This window comes from Phasianus colchicus, chromosome 1 (genome assembly GCF_987193195.1).
Source record: "Phasianus colchicus chromosome 1, bPhaCol1.hap1.1, whole genome shotgun sequence".
NCBI lineage: Eukaryota > Metazoa > Chordata > Aves > Galliformes > Phasianidae > Phasianus > Phasianus colchicus.
In genome coordinates this window covers 2,352,851-2,367,117 of record NC_143436.1, presented here as the reverse complement: position 1 = coordinate 2,367,117, position 14,267 = coordinate 2,352,851, and the positions used below count along the sequence as shown (strand labels likewise).

The 14,267-nt window shown below is 37.5% G+C and overlaps 1 protein-coding gene across 10 annotated transcripts in view; it reads left to right on the top strand.

Annotated features, from left to right (window-relative positions):
• The window catches only part of LRGUK (leucine rich repeats and guanylate kinase domain containing), a 51,903-nt gene that overhangs the window by 1,849 nt on the left and 35,787 nt on the right, over window positions 1–14,267 (top strand). For 9 of the 10 annotated variants that reach the window (XR_016463392.1, XR_016463396.1, XM_031605111.2 and 6 more), the window contains exons 2-8: window positions 1,111–1,218; window positions 1,867–1,948; window positions 3,006–3,106; window positions 3,566–3,647; window positions 6,421–6,545; window positions 9,995–10,138; window positions 13,081–13,161. Coding sequence is in view for 8 of the 10 variants with exons in the window: in XM_031605111.2 (XP_031460971.2) it covers window positions 1,111–1,218; window positions 1,867–1,948; window positions 3,006–3,106; window positions 3,566–3,647; window positions 6,421–6,545; window positions 9,995–10,138; window positions 13,081–13,161 (723 nt within the window). In the remaining 2 variants the exon portion in view is untranslated. The remainder of the gene's footprint in view (window positions 1–1,110; window positions 1,219–1,866; window positions 1,949–3,005; window positions 3,107–3,565; window positions 3,648–6,420; window positions 6,546–9,994; window positions 10,139–13,080; window positions 13,162–14,267) is intronic. The other variant, XM_031605112.2, reaches the window with a different exon arrangement.

The following is a 14,267-nucleotide window of genomic DNA, read 5'->3' as shown; positions in this document are numbered from 1 at the left end:
AACTACATGATCCTTGAGGTCCCCTCCAACCCAGGTCATTCTGTGATTCTGTGATTCTGTGAGAAAAGGATGCTTTGGTGCTTCCCTTTTTTTGTTAGGGTCCCTTCCATCCCTACTGTATCCAGGAGAGTTCTGTATTGCCCCCCACCTCTCCTCCTATGAAGACTAAGACAAACTAAAATATGGATTAATTAATTAATCCAATGAATATGAATCAGCAAATTAAGCCCCTTTCTTGTATGTACCCCCAGCCCTGAGGTTAAATAAGCTCCCGGATCTACCTTCTTGGCTGGGCTTTCACGTCCACTGCTACAACAGTCAAGAAAATATCTCTGCAGTCACCATTGCTATAACATATAGGTGTAATAATTTAAATGATTGCCATTGGAAACATTATTTATCCTTGTCTGTAGATAAGAACATATAGGTGCTATGATTTAGATGATTGCCATTGGAAACATTATTTATCCTTGTCTGTAGATAAGGGATCATTGCGTGACTTTTCTTGGCTCATAGGAATTTCACAAGCCATTGGCTTATTTTCTCATTAAATCTACGCAGTGGTTCATTAGTGCCATCTGTCAAGTAGCCTCTTTGGCAAAGAGTGTTCTCTGAAGAGTAGCACTAGCTGCTCATGCTGAACAAATGTAAAGGGCCTCCAATAATGCATGTATTGGGGTACAACACAAGGGTTATGTTAGTGCTGATTTGCTGAGATGTTAACATCCATAATCAATGTGAGTTTCATGGCTCGACATCTCTGAAAACAGGCCCTCCTTAATGCTGAGCCTATAAATCAGAAGGTTAAAAAAAAATCTCAACAACAACAACAAAAAAAAGCATTGGAAAGATTGACTGTGAATCTCTTTCAATGTCTGGAGTTAGCATGTAACATGTTTCTATTTATCAGTTTTGAGGGCTCTATTCATCATTCTTCCTAATGTGTAGTGCCTAAACAAGGTGATGGAGCACTTAAAGCAGCATTTGATTGAGGTCTTATATTAAACTGTTCCCAGTTGCAGCTCTTAGATTCTGTAGATTGGAATTTTCTTTCATAAATCTCTCCTAAACCCATTCCTCTTCCTTTCCCTCCTTCCTGGTGTTTTATAGGAGCGTTTGGAAGGAATGTTGGATGAAGACACTGTGGCTGAGGGTCTCCACAAGCTGGGGCGCTCAGCACCTGGTACTGAATACGTTTATCTTAATCTGTCACTTTCAGTAAGTATAAGTGAAGAGCATCATTGTAAAGTGTTTTTCCACTCAAAGGTTTCTTCTTTATAACAGCACATAGTTGGCCTGGTAAAATAATTTTAAGAAATAAAATTGTCTATACCCATCAATTTCCCATACCTGGGACACTTGATAAGACACAACACAGCTTCTACTCACAATTGCCACATCAGGACTGTTCTTTTCACTTAGCTGCAGCAGTAGTAACGTTTTTCCATACTCCCTTTTCTGGTGTGGAAATATATCTTCATTCTTTAATCAGCTAGAGAAAAAAAAACAGAAGAACATGCTGAGTGTTTAAGAAAAGTACATTCAGTGTCTTCTGGACAGAAAGTTAAAATGGTTGCCTTGAATATTTCTTGCTGTAGGCATCTTTTTGTGGAGCCTTGCTTCTGTGGCACTTTTCCTAGCTGCAGCTGTGTCATGGTTGTGTTCTAAAGTATTCTTTTGACATTGTCTCCATTAATGGCTGGTCTACTGGTCTAACATGGTTTGCTTTCTGCTGTTCTGTTCAGAAATCCAGCTAGAGGGACCTTGGGGGATGTCTTCAATGTCTTCTGATACTTCACATCTGTTGAGAGAGAAGGGTGAGGTTATACAGTTCGTTACTAGAGTCTCTTTGCTTTATTTTTCCAGGGTCGTGAGTTGAGCAACATTAACATTCTCTCCAGATACGTTCACCTACAGAAGTTGGAACTTTCATATAATAAAATTAATGGTATGTACTAAATACACTAGTAAATTCTTGGGTTGTGAAATCATTTAAGATAAGAAATGCAGCGTACCATGTAGGCTTAATATCACAAACCTTGGTCTACATTTTAATGGCATAACTATGCTGGCTCTACAGACTGAGGCAATGGCTCGATCTTGTCATGGATGATGTATGGACTGTTCAGACTGCTGCACCAGCATATGCTTATCAGTGGGAACATGGAGATTATTGTCCAGTTTATTATCCACAACTAAAATGCAAGCAAGCATGTCAGTACAAGATTAAGGTTGAGACTTTGCACATACAAATGTCACAGTGTGTAAAATTATGGCTGGTACAGTTTTGCAAGCCTTGGACTATCCTTCCTCAAGGTTTTCCATTGCTGACCAAAGAACAATAGTACACTGTATTTAGAGAGATAACTAATGCAGACTGAAGTAAAACCCGTTATCTTCTGCTCCTTTCCTTTGCCTTATACCACCCAACTCATCTTTTTAATTTAACATGAAAACAAATGAGCTGTAGTAGCAGCCGATTACAATATCGCTTTCAACTTCATTTCAGTTGAGGTGCTGAGTTGTGTCATAGCAGCACTTTGGTAGGGCAGCACTTCTCTGTTTTACGGACAGACTGTTAGTAAAAGCAAGCCTAGGTCTGAGCAGAGCATGTACTTTTTTGTAGCACTCGTCATTTAATTATCAGTAATGACTCAAATACATTTCTCCAATAATTAATAAGTTAGGACAGAAGTAGTCTCTCTGTTACTTTAAAGGGAATTAGAATACAGAACTATATTATGGCTTACATACAAATATGTTTCCTAATGGAGATTTTATGTGGAATTTGAATATTTGTTCTTTGATGTTTAGTAATCATCTTTTTTTTTCTAGTACAAGGCATTAATGTATCTGACTTCTGCATTTCAAACACTGCTTTCTGAATGTGTAATCACAAGCTGATTTTCAGTTGCTATTGAACATAATTATCACATTCTGCCATGATGACATCTGCATTTACCTATGCATTCATGTAAAGCATTTGGCATTTGTTTTGTTATTAGATCTTTCTTGTGTCAGTCAGATGCCTTATTTACTAGAACTGAATGCTTCCAACAACAAATTGACTACATATTTTGATTTTAAGCCACCGAAAAATCTCAAGGTAAGTTGCAAATAGATGCATTTTATAGGTTCAATTCAGAATGGGTTTTTAAATCATCTTTAGACATTGTATTTGGATGTGTGAAGAAGCTTTCCTTGTTCTTCTCTGATACTTCATTTGACATTTTAGTATATTTTCCAAATGTCTGGGTGTTTTACATTGTATGTTTCAGTCTTTTATTTTCTTACACCTTCTGAACCTCAGCATTCCATGGGAAGGTGTATTTTTAATACATATGCATAATTGCAGGACCACTAATGGTAAGTTTGTTTGAAAAAAAGTAGTTTTGAATTCCTTCTTGTAAAAATGAGCCTTCCTGCTTAGATTCCAGTATTAATGTTGATGTTCTTCTAACTTCTGTATAATTGATCACAAGTTTAATATAACAGCCATTTAATTTCACAAGACATCTATAAATGGTGAAAAAAGAAAACTAATTTTGTCTTCCTTTCTCTTTAGGAAGTAGACTTTTCACACAATCAAATACCTAAAATGCAAGATTTGTCAGCATACCAGTCACTAACTAAACTCTTGCTGGACTGTATCCTTTATGGAGATCTGAGTGGAAGAAATGTTGTTTGTTTGCTTTATGAACAACTTCTTGCTTCAAGTTGTTCTTTGTATTTTTTCCTTCATGTCATGCTTTTCTTTAGAAGGAAGCTTAAGCATTGTAATTCTGATTGTGATACTGATCTGAATTTACTAAGTTTGATTTAATGAGTTAAAGGTGTTTGTATATGTATGTAAAGTTAGCCTTCCAGAGGAACACAGAAAATCTTCAACTTTGCATCTTGTTATACTGAAAACGTGACATGTCATGCTGCCTTCACATAGCAGAGCTAATAAATAACCCCACTGTTTTTAAATAAGAGAAGTTAATAGGAAATCAGCCTGGAACACTATGATCCCTTAAGTGAAAAAGTTGTGTGTTATTTAATCTTAGACTTAGCTACTATTACTGAGGGCCTATGGAGGCTCTATGGAGAACAAGGCTGTTTAGTGCTAGTGAAGAGAATCTTTAAGTGTGAGGAAATTTCCTGGAGTATATTGTTGTATACACACACAGAGGCAGAGTATTCTGCTACACAGAATCACAGAATTGCATGGAAGGGACCTCAAGGATCATGAATCTTCAACTCCCCTGCCACAGGCAGGGCCACTAACCTCCGCATTTAATACCAGACCAGGCTGCCCTGGGCCCCATCCAACCTGGCCTTGAACACCTCCAGGGACAGAGAAACCACACATGCTACAGTGTCACTGGTTCCTATTTTGCATGACTAAAAACACTATTGTGGCAGAGATCAGATAAGTATAAATCTGCAGATAGAATTTCTCGACTGTTTACTTTTCTAAGGTTGTTCATAGTGCTCTTAGTCTCTGTATAGATTATATATGCTTCTCTGAAAACTCTTCTGGAGCTTCACAGTGTAGCCTCATTTCCAGTTGCTTCTGGAAGCCTTGCCTTGCAACCCTTTCCTCTTTGCTTCATAAGTTACATCTTGATGTTCTGCTCTCTGAAAAGGAGAAGTCAGCAGGCTGTTGCAGTTTTTTTTTTTTCTCTGTCTCTTGTCCTTAAAGCAGCCCATTACCTTACAGTATTAATACAATGTCTTTTTAATGTAGGAACAGATAAAGCATTTGCAGGGTTTTCAGGTTACCTTATTCACACATTTTACAAGGTGTGCAGGTGACATAATTCTTGTCAGAAAAAGGCATTGAGATGCTATTCCTTTGCAATTCTAATTTTCCATCATAGCGCAAAAAATATATGTACATGACAAAAATGAAAAGGGAAAAAGAACAGATTTTTATATTATGGATCTGAATCAGTATTTCTTCATTTGGTTGGAATGCTACAGAATATTGTCTTCAGTTTCTTCATTTGCACTATTGCCGATGTAATGGAAAGAAAAGCTGTTTCATGTGTACGATTATAATGGGACTCTCAGAAACAGTGGCAAATAAGGACAGAATTTAGAACAGTAAAGTGACACTGTTCCTAACCCATGTCAGGCATTCCTCACGGAAGACATGGCAGACAAAACAAGCTGTTCTTTGTAATCATAAATGGGAAAAAAAAATAATAATAAATATCGTGCAGTCATGGAAATGTTTGGCATGCATTTCCTTTTTGACAGCAACTAAGCATTTCTTACCATATTTAAATGAATTCTAATGCAACTGGTAAGGTCGTTGTAACTTTCTTTCTGACAGGTGCACATAGAAGCACACCTGACAGGAGTATAAATGAGTTTTCAAGGAGGAAGCTGCCCAAACCAGAGAGGAGACAGCTTGGACGATAATAGCTGACAAGGCATTTTAGTGGGCTGTTAGAAAACTGATTATATTAGTTCTTAGTGCTGAGCAATTTGCTGCCTCATATTGATGCTTATGGCTTAAACCTGTTTGTCTCAAAACAGGCTGGTGCTTGTGTTTACTGGCAGTGAATGATTTGTTGCTCTCCTTCATATCGACCTTAATTCTTTGCTCACTAAAGCTTTTCCTCCTTGCTTGAAAGAGAAGCAGTCCCATGCTGTATTTGCATCAATGAATATCTGTCAGCTATCAGTGCTTGTGCATGGTTCTCATTTCTTTCCTAAGCGTAGGAGACAGCCAAGTGAGGTCCTTTGAAAAGGTACTTCTCAGCTTACCAGCTCATTTCTTCTCCTTTCCTACCTCAGCCTGTGAGTGCAGAACTTAGAGATAGGATATAATTAAGTCCTCATATAAGATGGTGGCTAAGAAAAAGAAACAGTGTAAGGTTATGGTTATTAAAAAGGATTATGTTGGCACTGTCTAAGCTTACATTTCATTTAGATTTACAATATCATTCAGAGTTAGAAGAAAAAAATCCAGATAACTTGTCCACTGCCTGATAAGAGTGAGAACTCATCTGTTTTTGCAGGCAGAGTTCATTATCTTGAATCAATTAAAAAATGTTTTCTTCTGAGATTGCCTAAAGGCATTTCTCCGTGTCCTGCTTGTTCTGGCTATTTTGCTTGGTTATGTCACTTGTTTTTCATATAAATAGTTCCACGTTGGACACTTACCCACAAAAAAAGGAGAGGAGGGTAAATTAAGTCACTTATTCTGCAGTTCCACAGAAAGTTGTATCATTCAAACAAGAAGGCAGTACACTTCAGAGCAGGCCTGGGCGTGAGCAGATAGGATATTAAACTCTTGAGCATGAAGCATTTGATGTCCAGCTCCCCATACCACAAACTTCAATCCCAGTGAGTAATGTGACCACCAACTATTGCCATGATTTTTGCATCCAGTTATTTTCCTTGAATTCCAAATCCTTTACCAAGTTAATAGCATAGAGGAGATAAGAGGACTGGAGAAGTGTCATAGCCTGACTCACCTTAGTTTGTCACACAATAAACTCACTGCAATCAGTGGCCTTGAGAACTTACCTATCAGAATACTCAATCTGGTAAGAAAGTATTTCTTATTGTTTTGCTGTCAATCTTTATCAATATATTAAGGCCATAATGAAAGTGAAGGTAATTATAAAACAAATTTTCAAAGACTACTCCAACTGTCAGCCCATCCTCACCATGTCCACTAGAGCGTGGCCTTTAGTGCCACATCTTCACATTTCTTGAACACCTCCAGAAATGATGGCTCCATCACCTCCTTGGGCAGCCTGTTCCAATACTTCACCACTCTTTTTGAGAATTTTTTCCTAATATTCAACTGAACCTCACTTGGCACAACTTAAACCATTGCTTCTTGTCCTATCACTGGTTACCTTCAGAGATACTTTTCCTCAAAGCTGTGTTTGTGATGGCAGTGAGCTAGGACACAAGAGAAAATGGAGGACTTTAGAAAACAAGTTTAGTATGCAAATATGGTCAGTTATTAAAGGATCTTGGATTTATTTTTAAGGATTTTGGAATGCGACTGAAAGTCTTACGTTGCTAATTTTGCATGAAGGTATCAGGGTATCATAGAGTCATCATAGAATGATAGAATGGCCTGGGTTGAAAAGGACCACAACGATCATCCAGTTTCAACCCCCCTGCTATATGCAGGGTCGCCAACCACCAGAGCATGCTGCTCAGAGCCACATCCAGCCTGACCTTGAATGCCTCCAGGGATGGGACATCCACAACCTCCTTGGGCAACCTGTTCCAGGGTATATTTGCAATACAACCTTTGTAGGGCATATTTTAGATTTTTAGTGGGATTTATCTCATCTGGTTACAGATTTCTGCAGTGTAGATCACTGCATCAGAGTTTGTTCTCTGCTGCCTCAAAAATCAGTGGAGAGAAATGGACATCTAAACTACTGCATTATCTTCATCCTCAATGGATGACATCTCTCTTAATGCAAGATGCATCAGTCCTTGGAAGCATCTCTTCCTCTCTGTTGGTTATAAAGATTGCTGAGGATTAACTAACCCATTGTAGATCTCTATCTGTCAATGCCTACACTTGTTTGAGTGCATCTGGCCCTTTTTAGAGTCTTGGGAAGGTATTTATCCCAGTATTCCTCAGTTCCACATCAGTAAAATGTTAACACCAACCATTTCTTCTAAACTATTTCAAGATGCATAGTAAGGAGGGCTATCAGTATAGGAGCTGCAAAGTACAAGCAAAAACTACTTTTAATGCAATTGCTATAAAAATACAAGTCTACATCTTAATAGGTTTTACTTTGTAATAGTACTTTAAAATAGTAATTTAAAACTGAGTATGAAAAAGCTATACATAGAAATATGTTCATATCTGCTACATTAGTGTTAAGCACCTACATAAATATTTTAGGTAAAGCGAATGAATCCTTTATTCAAGTATAGAATTCTTTTTCAATCCTTTTAAAATTTTCAAGATTTTTTTATGTGTGTGCTGTAGTAATTCATGTAGAAGAGCAGAAGTAAGATCTGTGCCCATCACTGCTTGATTGTCCCTCATACTTTTTGCTGCTTTGGTACAGGCATTCGCATTCATAAGTGGGCAGTTGTATATTTTGAATAATATATTCAAAAATCATTCAGCAGTATATTTTTAATGGATTTATATTTCTATCTAATACCTTCAGTGGCAATAATACTATTTTTTTTTTCAAATTTTTAGTGGAAAAGATTGGCAAAATCTTGTCTAGAAGTTTTGAAATGATCTATAAGAATATGAAAATCTAAGCTGACAGGAAAATCTTTTCTCTAAATAACTCTTCTGTATACTAACTTGCTTAGCCATTGTGTACCTTGATTTCCTCATCTGTTAAAAGGCCTAATAATAATTCTGTTAGTAATGGTTATCTGTTCTGTAAAATGCTTTGGAGATCATGTTAACAGCTAAGGCTTATTAATATGAACGCGTTCTTCAGTTTGGGTTCTTACATGCTGATACAATTATTTATCCAACTGCTTGTCTTTTTTAATTAGCAAAGTAGATAGTTGTGAAAATTATGTAAATAAACAGATTTTAGCATAGTGTTTTCTTTTACTAATTAGAATAAGATGCAGTTCCTCTTTTTTTTTTTTCCCATCTCTACCCATTGATTCAGATTCCCTTTCTTTTTTCCATTGAGCTTTCAGGTTGAAAGAGTAGTAAAGGTCTGAAGTTTGGAAGAAAGACTTCAGAAACTGTAAATACTGCCTAACTATTGCAAAAAAGCCTCTGTTCTGCTTAAGCTTGCAAAAAATAACAAGTGCAACTCTAATGAACTGGACTCTTAGGAATTTTATGCTTAGCAAGAAAGGACCTCTACAGAAACCTCTTTTGTTCACAGAATTTTATGTGTACCTCTTGCATAGCATTTTGCAACTAGAACTCTGAGCTTTATCTTATTAAGGAGGTCTAACAACGTACAGGAAGAGAGAGCCTCCATGCTATTAATAACCTAATTAAAGATTTAAAAGTCAGGAAAAATGTCAAGGACAGACAACTGGATTAACATTAGAGTCAGCTGGCTTATTTATTTCAACAGTTCCTAAATATTTATAAATAGAATATGAGGCTTCTAAGGTTTCAGCACAAGGTGATGCTGATGGAAAAATATAACTTGCAAGGTTATACGGAGAGAATCATGTTGAGAGGCCATCTGGGTACATGTAACCACTGAGACAGAGATGAGTGGAGAATCCTACATGTTGTATCTGTTTAGAGTTCATAGCAGGAATGAGAGTATGATTTGTGGGGTCCTGAGAAATGAAGCCATCTGGTGTCCCGTGATTAATATAGTTGTTCTACCTTGTAACTTGTTTGGAAGCAATGTAAAACAATGATAATTGCTTGAGTTCTCAAAAGCTTGGGTAATTTCCTGTCCAGGTAAACTTACAGTAGAGGTAGTTTGGGGTATTTTTTGGAACATTTCTGGGTATGCTGTCACTGACAGCAAATAGTCTGTCTTCACTTTATACGTATTAATGAACTTATGTATCCTAAAAAGATTTTATAGATTGCCTGTAGACCAAAGAAGACAGTACTGTTTTGTTCTACCTTAATACTTTCATTATTTATTCTCTAATCATAAATGTAAATATAAACGTAATTATAGAGGGAAATTTTATGTATGTATATTGTATGTATTCTATTTTTTTATGTGTACATCTATTTTCTAAATTTGAGTTTGATAGTGGCAAGTGTATTCTCTAGGCAGTATGATCTCGAAAAGAATGCTAGAGCTCTTTTTATACTGTTGTTGTCTCTTGCTGTTATTCAAGGTGAGCAGAAGATAAGTTAATCAGAAGGTAGTTCTTTTTTCCTTGAGGAGTATGGAAAGCTGCAGTATGTCATCTCATGATGGGGCCAATGCATGAAAGGCCTGTTTGTAATAGGATTCTCAATAATAAAGTGAACACTGTTCTTCCTCAGAGATGTTGTTTCCCATCTGTAGAACTTTATCAGACTTCATATGTTTTCCTGTATTCTTAGAGCTCGAACCTGCTTGAGAAGATAACCGGCTTGGATAGCTTGAAAACTCTATGGAAGCTGGATCTTTCTAGCAATAAAATAGCTACTCTTGAAGGCTTGGAGGGACATGATCTACTAGAGGTGATCAATCTAGAGGATAACAAGGTAACATATTTAATATTAATCTCAACTTTTTCTGAGAATGCATCCTTTTTTGTTTCTCTTTAAATCCAGTCCCTTGAAACGTCAAACAATGAATCTTACAATACTGCAAGAAAGGAATATTAGAAAAGATGCCATTTTTCCTTTGGTGTTTAGCTCCAGTATTGTTTCACATGTTGATTAGTAGTGTATTCCTCAGGCTTTATTTGACATCTCCAGGCTTATTGTTATATAAGGATCACTTCTGTCATATTTAGTGCTCGTGTACATAAAGAACTAACAGAATTCCCTTGAGTAGATATGATAGAGGTGAGTATTGGTGTTTTTTTTTCAGTTTGATTATTCTTGAGGATCTTTACTTACCTCACAGCTTTCCTACAGTCAGGAGGGTTTGCTAATATCAGCCCAATTTTATGACCACAGATTCTTCTGAGCTCTCAAGTGGTAAGTTTCTGTAAGGCAGAACTGCATGTACTCTGCTGTAAATTGTGTTCTGTTCTGCAGCAGGATTTTCACAGGGAGTACGATGATACAATCCAACTCATTTGTATTTGAATTTTGAAACCCAAGTTACATATTCCTAATCCTTTTGATATTGAGTTCCCAGAGTCTCTAACTGAAAAGACTGTCAATTCATGAATCATTCTGACATCAAAGACAGATCTGCATGTGGAAAATAAAATGAAGAAAATGAGAAATAACAGTATAAACCAGGAACTGAACATTTTCTGTAATTTTTCCCCACGCAAGATACATTTATAAGAGTAGAGGAGTACAATACGCTATGAATTCTTTTTCTCATGATGTGTTCAGGTTGACATTTCAAGGTGCATCAGTGTTTGAAATTACACAAGACAGGAAACTATTTAATGGTGTAGTTGTTATTAGTATTAATAACACCACTTCCATTGCCTCGTATAGATTCTACTGTTCTTCACGGCACGTAGGAGCTATTAATTTTGCCTCATCAAAATCTACCTCTGTTAATGATGTTGTTGAAGCTGTTTAATGAGTCACCATTTTTGAACATTTCTTTCTGCAGAATAATTTCAAGAGAATATTGGCACAATTGCTTTAGCCTCAAGTTTTATCTGTCTAAAAAAGCTGTGTTAAGGGTTCTCGCTGGAACTCATTGTTCCAAGGTAAAATTAGGTTGGTCTGCCTGCATCTGTGGTGAGAGTAGGATGCCAGCTGCTTGGTGTCTCTGGAGAGCTGGGTGGACATGATATTCTGCAGATCTGTAGGGCCAGTCAGCGGACATAGGACAGAATGCTCATTGTTGTATTTCTCTTCTGCATCCACAAGGTGGAATTGTCCCTCTGGAGTAATCCCACATGCTTTCAGTTGGGCCGATGAGGACAGTAGGTTTATCTGCAGTATGTAGCTCTCACATATATCATAAAGTCATAGAATGGCCTGGGTTGAAAAGGACCACAATGATCATCTAGTTTCAACCCTCCTGCTATGTGCAGGGTTGCCCACCACCAGACCAGGCTGCCCAGAGCCACATCCGGCCTGGCCTTGAATGCCTCCAGGGATGGGGCATCCACAACCTCCTTGGGCAACCTGTTCCAGTGTGTCACCACCCTCTGTGTGAAAAACTTCCTCCTAATATCTAACCTAAACCTCCTCTGTCTCAGTTTAAAACCATTCCCCCTTGTCCTATCACTATCCACACTCGTAAACAGCCATTCCCCCTACTGTTTATATGCTCCCTTCCAGTATTGGAAGGCCACAATGATACCTTCCTGGAGCCTTCTCTTCTCCAAGCTAAACAAGCCCAGTTCTCTCAATCATTTTTCTTAGGAGAAGTGCTCCAGCCCTCTGATAATCTTAGTGGCCCTCCTCTGGACCATTCCAAGAGCTCCATGTCTTTCTTATGCTGGGTCCCCCATATATAACCCACACATAACTCATATATATTTAGGGGTTTTCAGTTATAGACTGTTGGGTTTTCTGACCTATCTGGGAAATCCACTCAAATGGCAACCTAGTAAAAATTGTTCTGCAGGGGGCTTGTTATCTCAGAAGGAATATTGAATAGGGTGTGGTTGAGATTTATATTTTTAGAAACCTCACATAAGCTAACTAACACATGGGGATGGTTCAGTCTTCCAGCATTTGAAGGAAAATTAGTCTCTTTAGAATCCATTCATCCCAGACTTGCATGGGTCATGTCCTCTGAAACTGTCTTTTTCCACTGATTATAAAGTGAAATTGTGAAGTTGGTGATCTGAGCTAATTAATTTACCGATGGCTAAAATGAATCAGTAGGAATTCCTTTTTACCCACTTTGTTTTAACTGATAGCATTACAACTATTCACTGGGTGCCACTGGCGTGACTTCACTTTGGGCACACAAGCTTTGGTCAGTCCCATATAACTTCTAAAGCTTAATGGATATGGCTGAGTGCAGCCAACCAAGGTTTTCTTTGTGGATAGATGAAACGCTAAGTGGGATGCATGATGCATTACCCTCTGGACATAAATAGAGGTAAGAATAAGTATGCTGATGCTTTTCAGTTAAGTGCTGCAAGTTAGATAGGGTGTTCTAACTTGAGCTTCAGTGAAAAGAAAATCTCCTTAGAAGGAATTATTTTCGCTAGTCGTGAAGCGCAAATATAACTGCAGAATTGCCTCACTTAAGCACATCAGCCACATAAAAGTTAAATGTGTTATGGCTTGACGTTTGAAAGAACAGGAAAAACGCAGGTGGTTCGAAATTACTGTGTTATATTGCTTCTCCAGCTAACATCCAAGTTGTCTGCCTTTAGTGGCTGAAAATGCCTTATTGAATGCAGTTAACATGTATACCCAGTTTGTGAGTATAATGACTTCTTTATTTCCAGATTTTAGAAACTGGAATTAAAAACTTTTTTTTTTTTCCCATAGTTATCATTGACTCTGTTGCTGCTAATTTATGTTCTGTTTTTGTTGCTAATTAGATTGCTGAGCTGAGTGAACTCGAATGTATTCAAGATCTGCCTCTCCTCAGGGCTTTAAATCTTTTGAAAAATCCTGTGCAGGTAAGAAGAAAGTAAAAATGAGGGCAAAAATATGAACCTAGAGCTGCTGTTTTGCATCACACTAGATTCCATTTAGATTCCTTTTCTGTTGCTGAGAGTAGCCAGGTCATCTCAGGGAATGAGGATAAGAAACAAAGTAGTGATGAGCAGTTGTTCTGCCAGCATGTTTACCCACCTTTCTTTGGGAACTTCCTAGCCAAAGCTATATATGAATCATGTTTCATATCCACACAATAAATCCATGAATTTGATCAATTCCATTTTTTAATACTTTCGTATTCATAGTATGCAATGAGTTTTTTTTGGTAGAAGATCCCACTTTTGTTTGCTTTGAATGTACAGTCTTGTTCATGGGAAAAGCTCCAAGGAAGTTAATAGTAGCCCTTTTCAAATATCTTGAATTTCTATCATCTTTTCATCTTTAGGATTTACTCAGTTCTCATTTATGACTCCCTTAATATTCCTCGACTAATGAATTAAACATCTGTTTTATTCAGGTTTTCAAGAAATGTGTAGATGTGGCACTGGGTGACGTGGTTTAGTGGGCATGGTGGTAATATGTGGACAGTTGGACTAGCTGATCTTAGAGGTCTTTTTCAACCTTAATGATTTTATGATTCACAAAATGTCAGATATACTGACTTTGACTCTGCATTTGTAACTTGTCCTGAGTAATCCAAGATGAATCTTTCCTGACTTTTGTGACTTCTAGATTGCTTGAATTGGTGCTGAATTGACCTTGGTTGGCCTCCAGTTGCTCACCAAACCATGCTCTCACTTCCCCTTCTCAGCAAGATGGGGAGAAAGTAAGATGAAAACACTCATGATTCAGAATAAGGACAGGGAGATAACTCACCAATTATGACCACAGGCAAAACAGTCTTGACTGGGGGAAGATTAATTTATTACCAATTAAAAGTAGAGTAGGCTAGTTAAACTGAAAAAATGACTGAAAACACATCCTCTCTATCTTCTTACACAGCTCAACTTTTCTTTGACTCTTCTTTTGAAATAGGCTGTCCCAGGCCCCCTCTATGTACTGAAAGCCTTTTTCTGTTTGTATGACCTGCTCTTAAGCAGATTCTGATCCTATTCCTTTAAATTCC